General features: G+C 37.5%; 2 protein-coding genes across 2 annotated transcripts; one reads left to right on the top strand and one right to left on the bottom strand.

Annotated features, from left to right (window-relative positions):
* The first annotated feature begins 869 nt into the window (after positions 1-869).
* Positions 870-8,698, top strand: LOC148308014 (E3 ubiquitin-protein ligase RNF25-like). Its single transcript, XM_088262511.1, has 5 exons — positions 870-1,038; positions 1,131-1,437; positions 3,650-3,868; positions 5,347-5,586; positions 6,170-8,698. Exons 1-5 carry the CDS (start codon positions 1,016-1,018, stop codon positions 6,389-6,391), a joined length of 1,011 nt encoding a protein of 336 aa, XP_088118637.1. The 5' UTR covers positions 870-1,015; the 3' UTR covers positions 6,392-8,698.
* Positions 8,699-9,778: 1,080 nt separating this feature from the next.
* Positions 9,779-12,049, bottom strand: LOC148308015 (uncharacterized). Its single transcript, XM_088262512.1, has 2 exons — positions 11,718-12,049; positions 9,779-10,400 (listed from the first exon to the last, which is right to left on the bottom strand). Exons 1-2 carry the CDS (start codon positions 11,920-11,922, stop codon positions 9,904-9,906), a joined length of 702 nt encoding a protein of 233 aa, XP_088118638.1. The 5' UTR covers positions 11,923-12,049; the 3' UTR covers positions 9,779-9,903.
* Positions 12,050-12,547: the final 498 nt, after the last annotated feature.

Genomic DNA, 12,547 nt, shown 5'->3' on the forward strand with positions numbered 1-12,547 from the left:
GGCGGAAAAAAATAGTAATAAAATAGTAATTTCATCTTTTCAAATTATACAAAAAAATCATGCACGCGTGTGCTCGTGTGTGGGCGTGTATGCACGTATGTGCAATTAATAGAATAATCCTTCGAATATATTTATTTTATATGCACAGCATAAATGGTCGAACAAATTAATCGAATGTTTATAACATTAAGATATTACGCCAAAAAGGGTTCCTTTTCTCTTATACCTTCCCAAATTTTAGATAATTTTTCCCTCGACATAAATTGTAAATGCTTTATAAAGATATTCGAATAAGGGAAACAATTTGCGGTGAATTCTAACTTTTTTATTCGACTTTCTTATATTCTCACAAATATAGATAAAAATTAAACCCAGTAACCATGTTGTATAAAAAAGCATTTGTTGTATAAAAAGAAGTATGAAATTGTAATTGCGAAGAAACGTTTTACGTTTTTGGAGAATGTAATGCTTAGGGCTGCACCTGAGTGGTCGACAAAAATTGTGTTTGTTTTTTTTTTTAATTAAAAATATAAACGTGATATAGACAACAGAGACATAAAGTATCGTGCTGATAAAGTGGCACGGAGCATTTATGGGGTTAAGAAACTCTTTACCCTTGCTTTCCTCCCTAGTTGCGTAACTGAACATTATTATTGATCTTATTTACGCTATCATGCGTATATTTTTTAAATATTAAAATTCGTTATGAGCAATATTTTACAATAGCTTTTCGACACTTATTTACAATTTATTAGGAAGTGAACTTTAAATAACCATATTTGAGTAGGTACTAAAAAAGAAGTGTAGACGATGCGCATAAATTCAAAACGGAGCAATTTTTCTCATTCCTGACACCTGTAGCAAACTTCACACTGATCGTCTCGCCAAATGCAACAGAATCGATATTGCCGAGAAAAATCACAGCTGTCCTGGATTAATTTTTTTTCGAGTTTTTGACAAATATTCATCATAATTGCGTTGTTTATATGAGACAATACTTAGTTTAGTTGTAAACATGTCTAATAGCGTCGATGAAAGGTATTGGCCGCGAATTTTGCCGTGCTTCAATGTCAGTGTGGTCGCTGTCAGATTTTTTCTGGAAATTTAGTGATAATTTTTTTGTATTTTAGGATTACGGATGAAATAGAAGCGTTGGAAGCTATATTAATCGACGATGTGACGGTGCATTGTAACGATGGGAGGCCGTTCATGATTGAAACCGTGGTCCACCCGTCGACCGGGGATGACACCGATCAGCAGTATGTTTGCGTGACTCTGGAAGTGACCCTCACTCCAGAGTATCCAGATACGAGTCCCAGTGTCAAGTTAAGAAATCCTCGCGGTTTGGATGACGCCGTGATCGAGTCTATCAACAAACAAATCCACTTAAAACTGATGGAATGCATCGGGCAGTCAGTGGTGTTTGAACTGATCGAGGTAATTTAATTTAACATTATGTAGGTACTCCTTTCTTCTCTTTAATAACTCGCTAATTTCACCACATTGTCCCTGTATATTCAGACGTTAGTCACTTTCTCCACCTATAACCCACAGGATCAAAAAAAAAATTGAGCAAAATGTGAACTTATTAGAAAGTCAACATTAAATTAATCGATTTTTTTACCATCCATCATAGGCGGTCAGAGCATTTCGCTTCAAAAATGGTTACATCATATATTAAATAGGTCTGTTTCAAAAAATTATTTTTAATTTTTCTTATTACAAATTTGTAAAATTGCATCCAATTAAACATTTTGCATTCTCTTTAACCTTCCCCTCCCAGTGAAATGTATTTACTACAACTTGACTTTGAAATTAAAATATCAATATAAATTATAATAGATACCTGCTCAGAATTTTTGTATTCCTCCATTATACTTTTACGTGCTACATAAAAGTATTATAGTATAAAGTTATTCATTTGCAGCAACAGAAATAAATAAATTGTAAAAAAAATCGGGTATAGAATCACCAATACACAAACGCTTCTCAGAGTATGCGTGCGTGCCGTACTTTACGTACACGCGCAGGCGGCTTCATACTGTTTCCGAAGATCCCATTTTAGTAGAGCACGAGTTGTCGTTCAGGGTGGTTGGGTCGCTGCGCTAACTACGGGGGCAATTTTATTGTGCGATGTATTTAAAAAAAAATTTTAGGTATTTACCAGAGCTAACATTACAAAATTGATGCATTTCAACTCCAACTATGTTCAATAAACGCAACATTTAGGAATATTTACATTTTTCCCGTTTTTAAATCACATTTTCATATGGTGTACAAAACACACATCACCGGCGCACGCAGAAGTTTTTAGCACCGTAAAGGAAGGGTTAAACAGCTGCTTTCTAATGATATTGCTTCAACGAATCAATTTCAGCAACAAAATCGATCAAACCAAGAAATACTTAATTTTTTATTATGTCCTCTTCATGAATGAATCAGTCGAAATAACTGCGTTAACATGCCACAATGGTGTGTCTGGGTGTGCGTACTATACCTTTCGTTCAGGTATCACCCAAAATTGGGTGCTTTGCCAAAAATTAATAATATACCTTTCGTAACGCTAACATTGTAAATTACTTTTATTAAATTCCATAATGTGTTGTTTACGCATCACAGATTATGCTACGCATGTTCAAGTGACTTGTTGCCAACGGACAGAGATGGATCATCTTCACTGTTCTAACGCTTGATTTGAGCGAGGTAGTGTAGTGTATCTCAGTCATGCCACCATCCCTAGGAATGGTAACATTTTCATATCATAGTAGCACAGAATTATGCGCAAACTTAAATAAGCACAGTATAACTCGTTGATGTAGAAAATAATGTGGGAATATTTCTAGCGGGAATTTAAAAAATACTGGATGTTAACACATTGTTTGCGGGAAACACTTAAAAGCGTATTTTTACCTACTGTTAGTAGAGAGCAGGAGACGCTTATAAGCGTTCTATTTGTTTACTTTTGGTAGAGTACGAGAAACGCTAAAAAAACATTGTACAGATTAGAATCGGGTTTGCGGTTACTTGTGATTAGTATACTGAGATTCAGTTGGCTTGGTCATGTACTCCGCATGCCTCCCGCGAGCCCTAATCAAGCTTGCCTCCTTTACAAGGCATCAGGTTCGCGCCGCCCAGGACGGCCACTACTGGCAATTCGTCGGCAGTTCTCGTCAGAACTTCGGGATGCGGGCCTGACTTGGGAGGATGCAAGGGAACTGGCAGCTGACAGAAAAGCCTGGAGCCAGTGGACTCCATATGCTCCATATAGGGAGCTGATATGGTTTAAGATAATAAGTATACTCAGGGTCGGGTGGCAGACTGTCGTGAGTATAAATGGAGTCGGGGTTGATGAAAAAACCGGCCGACAAAAATGTGCTCAAAATGAATCTCATTTTTTGTTTCGGCATTAACTTTGTGGTGAGACATGTTACAATGATTAAGGAAACACTTGTTTTTATACCACTTGAGTTTTATTAAAGACCACTAGTTTCGGAAGTTAAACTTCCATCGTCAGGTCTGAATAATAACTAATAATTTTCTATTTATTGTAAATTTGATTGCATGTGGACAATTAGCGCATTGCGCATGTGCGCTTATTGAGAAACCACTCGTTTTATCCGTCTCGCTGATCCCCGATTGTAATTTCCAGTTGATCCGGGAGAACCTCACCAACAGCAACCTGCCGAGCGGGCAGTGCGTGATCTGCCTGTACGGGTTCACGGCGGGGGACGAGTTCATCAAGACGCCGTGCTACCACCACTTTCACAGCCACTGCCTGGCCAGCCACCTGGAGGCCGGCAACAAGAACTACAAGGAGGAGTTGGACAAGCTGCCGCTCTGGCAGAAGACCACCGCCGGTCCTTACAAGGTGACTTTCCAATTACTTTGTCGAGTCGGTAGCTAAATAACTAATTGTCGGGTAATATATCCAAAATAAAACAAGATTTGTTGGATTGAATTCTTTTCATATTTTTTTTCAAGATTTATATGTAATGGGCATTAATGTAAAAATCAATTTACGATTAGGCACTTGACGTGCAGGCGCCATATTGAATTGTTTTCTAAATGCACGCTGAGTTGCGATGACCGAACGTCCGAAGGAAAAGTAGGCCTTCACGGCAAACGTTCGGCGTTCGTGACGGCGCGTTCCTTGTTCGTCCGTGGCATGATTGACACTAAACTAACCTCAAAAAAATTCAGAACCTGCGCTTTCAAACGCGCTATAAAAACACGTTCTAGGAGTAACTGTCATTTTGTGGCAAGAGTTTCATAAAAGGTAGTGATCGCGCCCCACCCTGTATATGGGTTTTAATCTCCCTTAACCCTTTGAGGACAGAATAAAAAATATTTTACTTAAAACATTTTTATTTCTAGAAATTATTTAAAATAAGTGTATACAGCAACTGAAAATTGTGTACACAGATTGATACAATATTTATCCCTCAACAAAATTAAAAGTACGCATTCTGTGCCTGGTGGTTAGCAACAAAGACCATGTTTTATTAAAAAAAGCATTTATTCTTGAAAATATGAGGTAATATATAACACTACTTATTATAATGACTATAACTCACTTGTCATTTTGTTTTTTTCGTTCAATAACCTTACAAAATTAATAAACCAAGATACACATAACCTATAAATATCCCGACATGTGCACATCGCCACAATAAAGTCTGAAATAAGCTCCAACACAATGAAACCAACATGACATCTATACAAGCACTATTTCTGTTACATAGGCAAAACATATTGCACTATGGTTTCTATGCACCCAAAATCTGGAAGACCGGAGTATGAGTAACAACACCAAGATGAAGCTTGTCAGGAGCTTGGTCCACTCCATTTTTCTGTATGCTGCTGAAACATGGACCATAAAAGCAGCAGAAAGGAGAAAAATTGATGCCTTCGAAATGTGGTGTTGGAGGCGCATGCTCCAAATTCCATGGACAGCTAGACGCACCAATGCGTTCATTCGCCAGGAACTACGCTTGGATGGCTTGACTCTGGCCAATGTCTGTACCCGACGGATTCTTCAGTTGCGCGTGGCAACGAGGATAGCCTTGAACGACTAGTTGTGATTGGTAGCCTGGAGGAAAAGAGAGGGAGAGGAAGATCCCCACACGATGGACCGATCAAATTAAGGCAGCAGCAGGCACCTCAGTGGTTGGAGCGCTACATGCAGCGCAGTCAAGAGATAACTGGAGAAGAGTCATTGCTTCTGCAAGGGTCACAACCCTCAGCAATGAGGAATAAGACGGAGAAGAAGAAATAAAAATGTGAAATAAAGAGCACTTTCATAAATTGAATCAGTTTGCGATTATAATAGTGAATTGTGTATCGCAGCCGACGTGTCCCGTGTGTCGCGAGGCCATTTCGTGCGACGCGAGCCAGCTGAGCAGCGCGCCCCCGCCGCTGGCGCTGCGCACGGCGCGCTCCTTCGAGCTCACGGCCGAGCTGCGCGACCTGCAGCGCCGCATGGCCGAGCTGTTCCAGCGCCAACGCACGCGGGGGGGCATCATCGACGCCGACGCCGACAACACCAAGCTGCTGCTGCTGACCACCGAGGAGAGCTCCGCCAACAAGGTTAGTGCCGAGTGTGAACAAATACAGCCCTTCAAGTATGCCACATCTAACAAGTTTCTGCCATAGGGTGATCTATAGTTGCATGAAGAGTAAAATCAAGCTTATGTTACTTTAATTTATTGTATTTTTTTTCAAAGGAATATTTTTACTATTTTTTTTGAATTACCTAACGTCCTAAAGTGACCTAAAGTGACTCTGAAATCTAGCTACGGCTTATGCAACACCGCTTATCATGACCCTACTCAGGCTTCAACTTTTTAAGTTTCTTAGCCTATGCCTACTCGTGAGTGGATTTACTCTTTATGTTGAAAGCTACTATAATTTCATGTAATTCATAAGTGAAAATTCTAGGCAACAACACTCAAAGGCTTGTCTGCTGGTAGGATGGTTAGGATAGGGAAGGTAGACGAGAAAAATACATTACAAACACCCAGACCAATTGAAAATAAAAAAAATTACAATTCATTTTGCAACTGGCATGAATCGAACCACGACGCCACTTTCGCAGTCGAGCGTCTACCTGATTATGCCGCGGCGTCTGTTTTTAGTTACTAGTCTCATGGTTTCCTATTGATGTTTTCAGTCCGATAGCTCTCAGGACGCGTCCCCAGTGGAGGAAGTGAGCGGCGAGAGCAGCCCCAAGCCCTCGGAGGGGGACAGCGCCGCCTCCAGCAGCCCCCAGGGCGGCGGGGGCCGCGGAGGGTACCGCGGTCCGTACCGCGGCTTCAACCGCCACCGGGGCTACTCGCGCCGCGGCCACAGCAAGAACCGCTCCGCCGGCTCCTGCGCCTCGGCTACTAGATGACGATGGCTTCCCCAGAACTTCGCCCTGGTGTCCGCCACTTAGCGGACGCTCCTCGCCGCCCGACTAGAACCCAATGCGGGGCACCACACCCACCCCTTCCACACGACCCCCGAACGCCGCTCGTGACGATGAACCTCCCGATCTCGCGAATGAGGCCCCCCAGGGGCGTGGCGCGTCTCCCCTCTCGCTCGGCCGTGGCAGACTTCCCGGCGGATATCAGAGCTGGAAGACCTGATTTTGTGATAATTTTTACTGAGATTTTAAATCTGATTATTGTACCGCTCTGAATTGATTTTTCCCGACCACACCGCTGTGCCCCATATTGGATTTCTGTCGATGTCTACACGTTTGTATTATCTTATCGTCACTTTGTCTACATATTACATTCCTAGTCACCTAAAGCTGCAGCTTTAGCTAATATACTGATATTTGCCATTAATATAATCATTAAATGTTGTAACAAAATATTGGGTAAATGTTTTACGTGCATGTGTCTAGCTGTAATAGATTCTCTATACTTTTTCTTAGATTAAAAGCATACAGTGGTATGCGGTGATGCCTCGTGTAACGTACTTAACTCGTTAAAAAATAATCATACATGTTAAAAAAATCTTCCGTAGCATTAAATATGGAACTGTAACATTAAAAAGATATTCGGGTTTTTCTTTTTATACTTAGATTTAGGAGTCTACCAAGGCTTGCGGGTCAAATCCTCTTGTTCCATCCATTGCTTTTTGGGTGCTGGCTTCTTGAAAAACCTTTCCAAGGTTATTTGTTTCTCCATCTTCTTTAACATGTGCCAGAAATAATGAGCAAGGGTGTCTTTGTAAAAATCGTTGACCTCAGCTAAGCTTGGATAATGAGTGTTAGTGAAGTGAATTTCTCCCCATTTGACTAGGATGTCCTTATGATAGCAGTCGAGATTGGTTGATTTGATTGGTCCTCCTCTTCAGTTGAAGCTTTGAACTTTATCATGTTGCTGGACTATAAGTGGTAGGAACTCTATAGTTTCAGTTCTTCTTGATTTTCTTCAATAAGCTCTTCCATATCCTTCTCCTCTACTTCCAATTCCAACTTTCTTTCGCCACTTCTGTGTCGTTAACTGCTTTGCATTGCATTGGCTGCGTGCGACCTTGTAGCATTCGAGGAACGAGATAAAATATGATGTAGTATGTTGTGTGAAGCGAGGTTCGTTGTGTGAGTCGCATAATGGACAAACAGAATGTTTGTTGTGCGCAGTGTTCGTTATACGAGGCATCACTGTATAATAGTTTCCGTAAATACTGCTTTGGCTAACAACTCCAATTTGACATCAGATAAAAAAAAAGTAGCTACTTAAATTACAACTAACAAAGGAATGCAATAAATAATCTAGATTGCAATAGAATGCAATAAATAAATATTACGATTTTTCAATTTTGATTTTTGTTATCGTCAAAAGCGTGGTACTGTAGGTTCCATTTTTACGATTAGAATTTGCATATTACGCCTCATTAGTTACGATTAATTTTAATGAGATTACGTACCTTATGTTATTACATAGAGATATGTACGGATTTTGGTTAGTTGAAAGCCGAGGCTTCGACGCACCATCTATAATTAAAATTTATTACAATACATAGTTATGCATTATTAAATGAAAGTAACTGCGATTTAATTAAGAGTTTTATACATTCGAAATAACTTTATAATAAAAATGCGACCATGACATCGGATAATGCCAAAACTGCCATTTTTCATTAAATTTTAGAGAACACATTGCACACCGCAAAGGACTTCACAGTTAAATTACATCCTTTTTTGGATCACATATAAATAAGTAAATATAAGTGATTTTATATTATAATATGATAACATCTGCAATAATTTTTCTTTCGGTGTGCATTTTTTAAATATATAAAAATAAATAGCATAGATTTTGACACTGCATTTGAAAATTGCGAGCGCCAAATATTTTTTAAATGTATTACTGATATTAGTTTGGAATTGTAATACTCCGCCGAAGATATTTGCCACAAATCACTGACAGGTGATCTACTCATTTCTAGTGAATTTGCAGCTTCACGGAGCTTCTGAAATAAAATTTTCAAAATATTTACATTCATTTTGTGATAAAGCTTAAATGCACAAGAGTTGTTTATATTATGTAAAGTACTTAATTCAAAATATATTTATTTTATAGTATGTAATTAAGTTATAGTGAGTTTAATTTTAAATACAAAGTTTTCGTATGAAAACAATTTATTGTAATTGTGATTCTATTTGTTGTGAATTTTATTTTAATAAATGTCTCAAGTTACCCTACAATATGATCTTTTTATCAACCTCTCCAGTAGTAAGATATTAACCCTTCGTTTCCGGTGATGTGTAACTCGTACACATTGCTTGTAATAACTTTAATATCTCCATAAATCTAATAAATAATAAGTTCAGATTTTAGAAATTCCTCCGTAATACATTTACTAATTGAATGAAAAATAATTTGTAACAATTACCACTTATAGGGCAGACGTTTTGTGAGAATTTGGAAAAAAATGTACAATACGATCAAACGTATATTGTAGGTATATTAATGCTCAAAAAACCACTATGCAATGCTATTCACATCTCATTCTTACTTTACTTGGTTATATCGGAACGCGAGATATGCCTTCTCAGTTGTGTTTCTAGCAATGGACCGAGACGAAACTTGCGTCAGCAATAGTTTCAGACAGCCCACAGGGGTAGTTGTCTCGCTCGTTTGTAAGCCTGAGTCAACGATTTTTTCATGTTTTCAGCTATCAAACTTCAATAAACATCACTTTTGACTTCAAATATAATAAACTTAGGCGATTATCTAAGAACATTTTTTTTCCTATTTTAAATCATTCATTTTTACATGTGTATTGTCTAAATAGCACCAGATTTATTGGCACAGTAAGGGGAAGGTTAATGACATTTTAAAACATGGTTTGTTCAGTCGGTAAAACAGGTAACTAGCCAATAAATAATTTTATTGTATTGTAATTGCCTATAGATAGGGTTGGTGGTCCAAATCCCAACATAATCTAGAAATATTTGAGAAATAATAACTACGCATCAAACGTGGGACCATATGCTATCTGACCTGGTATTTTATGGTCCCACGGTGAGGAAAACTACCAACCTGAATAAAAATTTAATTCCCATAAGCATGCGGTAAAAACTATGTTAAAAAAATAATCAAATGAGTTGCCACAACTGAATATGTCATAGTTCTAAAGTTCAAAAAAGTTTTTCACCCATTAACTAGATGTTTGGAAATATTAGAGCATATGAGAAACAAAATCAGAAGTTTTAAACCTTTTATATTATTTTTACAACACCTTCATTATGGATTGATTGTTTTAGTTGGTACACGTAGGAAAAACACCTTCTATATGTATCAGGGTCTCAGGACGGAAATAATGGCAAATATATGGTGGAGATTTAACTATACTTGTCTGACGTACTAAGTTAAAATTTAAATGAGAATATGGACTACTTAAAAGCTTTTATTCATAATCAGGATTTTTGTATTCTGTGTTGTAATCCTTGCAGCACTTCATTGCGGCTAATTCTGCATCATGGACGGCTTCGAAGACCTTTCTTTTGACTTCCATTTGTAAGTGACGTGGTAGCGTTAAAGTGGTCTCACCGAGACTGATGAAGAAATTTACTAAGGGAGGATAACTTTTATCTGCGGCGGCACTTAGAACGCCATCCTTCTTTTTCTTAAAATCCACGACGTATTCCGGGGAAGATGGTAAGAGAGACATCACATTCTCCGGGTCATCATTTTCTTCAAAATTGCCTCTGCCCATGTCTTCGTTTATCTTCTTACCAAACGAATAAGATGGTAAATATGAAAATTCTTTCATGTAAGGGAGGAGAAAACTCATCTCGTATTCTAATTTCCATGGTCTGTGTTTACCACCTCTTTCCGATCTAAACTGTATGGCTTTCCGATATTGCTCTCTCAGTCTTTTCCAGTGATTTTTACATTCTTTCTCTGAAATAACAAAATGTTTCTTCCAATCAATATTTCAAGCAGTCTTATTGTGATTTTACATTTGTAACATCCAAAATATCTTTGTTTAAAGGTGGAGTCTGACCGGAGCATTTCGTCGTAACGTAACACGTTACGATGCGAGCATTCAGGCAGTCAGTACACCGAGCCGAGCGCTCCATCCATAGTTTCGGATGCTCAGTGATGCTCGCTGCGAGCGATTTTACGACGAAATGCTCCGGTCAGTCTCCACCTTAAAATCACTATAAATCTTATTACTACTTAATTATAATTTGGACCGTTTTCGAAACAAGTACGAAGCGTCCTCAAAAATAATTTATAAAATGGAGGAAGTTCTTCGCAGAGCCGGAATAGACCGTAAACTGTTAATGAATGTAGACAAGCCCAAAATCTCCTACCTGTGACTATGCTGCGAGGTGAGAAATATACCTTTTTTTAACTAATCATAAAAGGGAAACTTGAGGAAAGTCGAGGAGTTGGAAGAAAGCAGATGTCCTGGCTGAGAAATATAAGCAGAGGACAGAGAAGCATTCTCTAAAATGATCACCAACGTTGTGGGGACCTCATACAGTACCAAAAGAGGAAAAATATACGAAAGTTATAATAAAATATATATGTAGTGATTTTAAGACCTACTTACCCAGTTTAATTGAAAGAATGGTAGGGCTATTTTACACAGTATGTACAAACATGAAAAATATAATAAATTATTGGATCCTTTTATTAAAAATCATTAAAAAGTTATTGATCTACCCCGCATACTTTGTTAGACTCTTTATGAAATTACCTATCTTTTTTTATCCACACTCGATGGTGCATAGGGAATTGTAAAAGAATATACAACTTTTTAGTTGTAAGTTTCATGAAGGTATGGGGTAATCAGTCTTGTGCTTCAGGTGAAAGATAACACTGCATCAACACATTGCAAAACCCTATGCACCACCAATTCCTAATCAAAAAGAAAGAGATAAGCTAATGTGTAAAGAAATTTTTACAATAATGAGGGCATTGAAAGTAAATATAACCATCTCCAAATGGGTAATTTTTAACTAAGTATGAATTACGTATTTTAAAAAATACTCAAAATATACTAAAAGCGGAGGTGTTATATTATTTTGAACATATTCTTGAATCATTTTTATAATGCCAAGTTTGACTTATAATACTTTAAAAGTAGTTTTGCGAATTAATAGTGATGTATGAAACAAATCATTTTTACTAGGCTATGGTTGGCTAGAGGGTACATAATTACAAAATATTACATCAAATTATTTAAGCAAATAAAAAGATTTTATATACCTGAAACCCTAATAACTTCAGCGATTTCCTGCCAGCAAGCATCTCTTTTCAAAATGTTATTATAATTTTTATCTTCTTTGTCAAATAATTCTCTGTGCTGGCTTACCAAAGAAACCAATTTACTTTCATCCAACATTATTATTACTAACAACACTGAAGTTTCGAAAAATATTGCTTTTATACGCAGAGAAATACTAAACGTCATGCAAAGTTTTCATCGAAGAAATCTCTGAAAAAAGACTGCCGGAGAAATCTCTTCTCTCCTCGGCGCTGCGCGTTTCTATGGATCCACCGGCTGACAGAACATTCCGAAGTGAGCGCCGCGTCTCTTCGCGTCTCGGTCTCGATTTTAACGCGGGAAATACGATTTTCGCGAGGTAAATAAAGTAAAACATCAATGAAACGCCTAAATATTGCGTTATTACGTGTGAAGGGTGATATTTGATTTAAAAACTCCTGAATAAAACGGATTCATTCTTAATTTTATACGTATGATATATTCGATTTTGGCAAGGTATGAATACAGAAAAATATCAATACATAAACATAGAACGGTTTTATATGTATATGATATTTGAAATTAAAATAGAGAAAATATCGATATAACGGTTTTTACGTATGTTGTTTGATTTTAGCAAGGCCAGAATACAGAAAAATATCAATATAACGGTTTTTAGGTATGATATTTGATTTTAGCAAAGTCAGAATACAGAAAAATACCAATATAATGGTTTTTAGGTATGATATATGATTTTAGCGAGGTAGAATAAAGAAAAATGTTAATAAAACGGTTTTAACGTGTGATATTTGATTTTAGAATATTATATACC

This window comes from Brachycentrus maculatus, unplaced genomic scaffold (genome assembly GCF_059751285.1).
Source record: "Brachycentrus maculatus isolate JH-2025_06_01 unplaced genomic scaffold, ASM5975128v1 h1tg000180l, whole genome shotgun sequence".
Lineage (NCBI taxonomy): Eukaryota > Metazoa > Arthropoda > Insecta > Trichoptera > Brachycentridae > Brachycentrus > Brachycentrus maculatus.